Here is a 6,000-nt window from a genome sequence, read left to right as displayed (position 1 = left end):
GCTCGACAAACACCTGTTGAGGCCTTCAAATAAATCAGGGAGTATTTCTCGTAGGACTTCAAAACATGTTTGGATCCCAGGCACCACAGACAGATGCCATGTGGGTCTAAACCTTACTGCAGGTGTGGCATGGCTTAAAGCCTGTAGGGTTGGGGGTGTGAGGGGGAGGGGGGGTGGGGGGGGGAAGACCTCTCTAGCACACGGTCACAGTAAACCATTTTGGAAGTTGGTGAAGGACTGACAAAACTCAAGAACAGAGTTTCGGATCTGTTTTAATGGCGCGGAAAGAAAAACTGATGTCAGAGCACAAGAGATGTGCCGATCTAAAGCTCGAGGCCACCACATCTGGAGGGTGGGCGAGGTTGCCGCACATGCAATAGCACCATCTATTGGTGTGTAGGAGCAATTACTGGAAAGGTTTTGGGTTCCAGTATGGTGCCTGAGGCTACTCAAAAGATGAGGAAACAGCTGGTGTAAGGATCCATCAGAAATATGGGCAACTACAACATGTCAACAAAATAAAACACCACCAGCAGAATACTGCACAACAGATTTCAAATAAAGTTAATCTCTTTATTCCTTTAACCTAAAACCTAAGCTAGAATATTCATTTTGGGAGTGCACTCTAAATGGCTTTGTACTGAAGTATGTGTATGTATTTTGAAAATAAATGAAACAATGAACATTATTAGCACAATAAGGAACCAACAGAAATGTAACCGCTTAGTTTCAGTGGTAAAATATTCATTCTATGCCAATAATTGACACTTAAGACATGAAAATGTACATTTCTGTTAAAAGACGTTATGCAACCGTTAAAAATAAATAATTCTATATTTATTTTGATTAGCACAGTTACAATGCAAGTTTCAGACTCATTCATGAATACTTTCACAAATCAAGAAGGTGTATACAAAATCTCTGTGACAGAACAAAAATCTGTCAAAGAGGTAATAAGGCTGGGTTTGCAGCATTTGAATGGAAAACAAAATGCAAATAAATAAATATTGGGAAAAATAAAGCACACAGTGAAATACTCGTTAAAACATTTTCAGAAAAACTGTTTTGAGAAAAGCTTATGTCCATCGAGTTCTTTTCCTCTTAAGTTTGCAAAACAACATGTACATACCACTGCTTGCAAGGCCACAGGATTTGAACTACTTTTGGCTGAAACGTCATTTTGACAAGGAGCAGGTCGTATACGCTTTGGGGCATCCAAGCAGTAATACTCCATCTACATCTAGAATAAATACCTTTAGTCTGGCCAGCACACTTAAAGCTGGTCCCAGATGCAGGCAGTATGTAAAAAAAGATGGAAAAAAGAGCTCGGCGCTAACACATGAAAAGTCGTGCTAATGGTGAAATGAAAAACAGTAACAGATTTAAAAAGTCATTGCAGTTCCTTCTAAAAGTCTTAGGAGAATATTCACAAATACAAAAACACGTTGTGCCATCATTTCGCAGAAACTAAGCTTACATGGCCTAGGACTCCATCTTTAGCCAAAGACTAGGCCCTCAGTTAAGACGGTTCCTGCTGTGTGCGCCTGTCGGTTCCGGCATTTATGGTTGTAAAGCAGCTTTATTTTATAGTTTCAAGTAGTTTTAAATACTTTCTGCTCATCCCCGTTTGCTCCAGCTTTCATTCATCAAAACCAATCTTCCTGCTCCCTCTTTGCAGTCTGCACATGACCTCGAGAACTCCATTTTAGTTATTCTGTTTGTGCCGAAAACACAGAAAATTCTCATAAACAGAAAAATCCGGCTTCAAATAGTACCTCTGAAGATAAAAGCAGGCTAGAGTAAGGCGCTGGCCACGCGAAAAAAAGGCAAAACAACCGAAAGCTCAAGCAAAAAATGGTTTTAAGCTGACGTTTCGGTAGCTAGCTTAGAGAGGCCATTGGCCATTTGCAAGTCTAAACCGTGCTCAAAGGCCTGATGAAGGCCCCTTCAGACACTTCAAAGAAGCATCATATACACATTAACTTAATAACAGTTCACTATTGCGAGATAACACATTGTTTGCACATAACAAAATCGAAGTAAAAAAAACTAGGACTTCTAACCCCAGAGTTACCAAAGTAGTGCAGGAAATGCACTACATCCGTCTCTTTGTACTGCACATACCTGGGGAGCAGGTGTGGGTAAAACGGAATGTCTGCTGTAGACTCAGGATGATGTAAAACATGCAGGTGGAGAGTTATTTTACGAGAGAAGGCACTCATTTCTCTGCCCTGAATCATTCACTAGTTGCAAACCTATACCAGTCACCTATTCCAGTTCAGCAGGAGAAACATGAGCTTACACAGGTGCCTTAATGACGTAATCACTTCGGAGACGCAGAACAAAAGGCGGGTTTCACAATCAGGAACCCTGTATTTAACTCATTGCAGCCCGATAAATAAATAGACAATATCCTTCATTAATCTGGGGCCTGCGTCCAGTCACTGGGCTCTAAACATTTACAACAGTTCACAAAAGTTCGCTATACAGCAGCTTCGGGTGTTTTTCCTTAACAAGTAGTGCTAGTGCGAGGTTCTGAGCTGAACAAAAACACATTTTCATTTAATTTGGTACCAGTGCAGTGAAACATGTTTAAGTAAAACATGTATTTTCCAGGCGCAGTTGCGGTGTAATATTTAGGCCGCAAGGAGGCATTGGTTAGGAGTCCACAGAACTTTCTGCTGGTAGCGGCTTGCTTCTGTAGGTTTTCACAGCCCTGTAGGCTCCACTCACTAAAAATATCAGTGATATGGCTGCGAAGTATCCCGCGTAGATCTTGAACTGTAAGAAACAAAGAAAGTTACGATGAAAATATGGTCTAATTTACCCTTCACCACCGATGTCATAAATCTAAATCCTATAGCAGATTTCTTTACCTAAACAAATACTGCATTGCAGCCCACAGACACATGACGAGTCCCTTGAGAACAAATTGTAATGTCGCTCAGTAATCACTCGAGGCACGTTGTAGATTTACCGCTATATTTATTTAGCATACAATTGTAATAGTACCGAGGAGCGCCGGCCGGCACTCTGCTCTCTGGGATGCTCGGCGCGCTAATGCCTGCGCGCGCACCCCGGCGCCAACATGGCCGCCTGCGTCACGTCAACGTGACGTGACAACAACTAGACCGCTACATATCTCCCCCTTTTACCAAACCAAAGATCAGTCACTTACAGTTCGCAGTTTAGTTCAAAGTCTTGGAACCTGGAAGGCCTTACAACTTGTCTTCCGCTCCTGGTCACCTTACCAATGTTCCCTCGAGCCCCTTGGCTCTGCGTTTCCTCGATTTCTGTTCCTCCACTCATTGCTCCTTCGCTGTTCATATTGCCTCTCGGCCTGTCCATCTCTACCACTGGAGTCTCACCCCCTAACTCGCCTTCTTGCTCCTCTCCTGCACCTGCTTCTTCCATTTTTCCACTTCCGCCCATCTTGTTCTCTTCGTCCTCGTCTTCCATGCCTTCACCTTCCGGACACCACTGCTCCCATCTCAATATCTTGTTGCACCGGGCCATGCGGTCCTGCGACCACACGTTCCCATCACTGAGCAGGGCCGCTCGATCATAAACTTCCTTAACCTGCATCGGCTTGCTGTACTTGCTGTCTCCCTTTCTTTGTAGAGTAGCCAGCTTTACTCTCACCCATTCTCCTATCTCTAAATGAGTGTCCTTCACATTCCTCCTCTTATTGTAGTTGTTGGTGTAGATGGCTTGTGCTCTCTCCAGGTTTGCTCTTACTACCGCCGGAGACCATTCACTGGTCACCACCTTCTCCTTCCAGATTCTGTTGTCATGCGTGAAGGGTTCACGTCCTCTCAATATTTGAAACGGGCTGTACCCCGTGCTTGTGGGCGTTATTCTGTAGGCCCATACCATGTTCTCCAACGCTTTCTTCCAGTCTTTATTACAGGTGATGGCCGCTTGTATGGCCCCCATCACCACTCTGTTAAATCGCTCCACCAGACCGTTGCCTGCCGGATGGTATATGGCCGTGTGCTTTACAGAGATGCCATTTCTCCCCATGAATTGTTTCCATCTTTCCGACGTGAACTGTGGTCCATTGTCACTTAAGATGGACTTGGGAATTCCTTCTCGGGTGAATGTTTCCGATAGAAACTCCAGGATGTTCTCCGTGTCCATGGATTCGCTCACTTTTATTTCTGGCCATTTGGAATAACGGTCAATGAGGACACACACGTATTTCTGTATGCTCTGGTCATCCAGCACCGGTCCTAGAATGTCTATTGACAACTCTTCCCACGGGTTTGAGGGATTGTCGAATTTTCCAAGGGCTGGACGTAGTGGTCTCAATGTTTTGTCGGCCCCTTGACATTGGGGACACTCTCTGACATGCCTCTCTGCTCTTACGTCCATACCTGGCCACCAGTAGTTCTGTTTCGATCTGGCCTTGAGTTTCCCTATGCCAAGGTGGCCTTCGTGTAATAAGCCCAGCAGCTTGTTGATGAGATTCGTGGGGGGAATTACTCTGTCTCCCCGGTAGATGAATATGCCCTTGTCTCCTACTGTCAGTTCTTCTTTCACGTCATAAAATGGTTTGAGGTTAGTTCTCACCTTTTTCTTATCAGGCCACCCTTGTGTGATGTGTGCTCTTACTTCCTTAAGGTCAGCATCTTCTTCATAGGCTTCAGTCCACTCTTGTATGCTGATTATCTTCTCTTGGTCCTCTATGAGAGCTACCATCTCTCCTCTGTCCGCTGGGTCTTCTTCTCCCGGCTCCATGGCCGCCGCTCGACTCAAGTAGTCCGCCACTCGATTCTTGTTTCCCGGGATGTACTCCACATCGTATCTGAATTCCAACAGTTTTAAGGACATCTTCGATATCCGGGGTGTGGCGCTGGCGTGCCCGCTCGATGTTAATACCTTCACTAACGGCTTGTGGTCCGTCTTGAGCAGAAATCGGGTACCCCATAGGAACTGCCGGAACCTCGTCATGGCCCACACTACCGCTAACATCTCCTTCTCGATGACGCTGTACTTGCCTTCTGTCTCCGTCAGTGCTCTGGAGGCGAAGCTGATTGTCTCCATGTCCCCTCTTCCTCGGTCTTGCATGAGTACAGCGCCTAACCCCTTGTCGCTGGCGTCGGTGATGAGTATGGTGGCACCTTGTGGGTCGTACCCCTTGAGTGGTATGGCTTCCAGGATTCCCTTTTTGATGACTTCAAATTCCGCTTGGGCTTCCGGTGTCCACTGAAACACCGTGCTCTCTCTGGTCAGCATCCTCATGTTGTAGGTCTTGGATGCGAAATGTACCACGAACTTGCTATAGTACTCCGCCATCCCCAGGAACGACCTGACTTCCTCCTTGTTCTTGGGGGGCGGTGCTTCAGCGATGGCTTTCACGTTCTCCGTCTTGGGTGTGATCCCCTGTCGCCCTATTTCATGGCCTAAGTAGGTTACCGATTGCAGTCCCAACCGACATTTCGACCATTCTGCCGTGAGACCTTTGGCTTCCAGTGTTTGTAGTACTTTTTCTAGTTTCCGGTCATGATCTCTCCTATCTCTCCCCATCACTAGGATATCGTCCTGGAAGTACTGTACGTCTTTGCAGTCTCTGAACAATTGGTGCATCATCTTCTGAAAGACGGCTGCCGCCGAGGCTAGTCCGAACGGCATGCGACAAAATCTGTAGCACCCAAACGGGGTGATGAACGATGTCAGGCTTTTGCTGTCCGGGTGTAGAGCTACCTGGTGGTAAGCTGATGTAAGGTCAATGGTGGAGTACCACTGAACTCCTCTGGTTTTTGCCAACATCTCCTCTATCTTGGGAAGGGGACATTTCTCCACCACTATGTTCTCTCAAGTCCACACAGAGCCTGACCTTCCCGTTGGGTTTCATCACGACCACCAAGGGCGCCAGCCATTCGGCGCAGGTAATGGGTTCTATGATGCCCTTCTTCTCCAGATCTTGGAGTTCTGTCTGGACGGCATCCCTTACTGCAATGGGCACATTCCTCACTTTATGTGCTACTGGTGTGGCTC

General features: G+C 46.2%; 1 protein-coding gene across 1 annotated transcript in view; it reads right to left on the bottom strand.

Annotated features, from left to right (window-relative positions):
- Positions 1–815: 815 nt before the first annotated feature.
- SLC19A2 (solute carrier family 19 member 2) overlaps positions 816–6,000 on the bottom strand; it is a 78,551-nt gene continuing 73,366 nt past the window's right edge. Inside the window, exon 6 of the mRNA XM_085622984.1 lies at positions 816–2,781. Coding sequence (XP_085479110.1) covers positions 2,659–2,781 — 123 coding nt within the window. The 3' untranslated portion in view covers positions 816–2,658. The remainder of the gene's footprint in view (positions 2,782–6,000) is intronic.

This window comes from Triturus cristatus, chromosome 8 (genome assembly GCF_964204655.1).
Source record: "Triturus cristatus chromosome 8, aTriCri1.1, whole genome shotgun sequence".
NCBI lineage: Eukaryota > Metazoa > Chordata > Amphibia > Caudata > Salamandridae > Triturus > Triturus cristatus.
The sequence above is the reverse complement of the archived record's forward strand: the minus strand, read 5'-3'. Positions and strand labels throughout refer to the sequence as shown.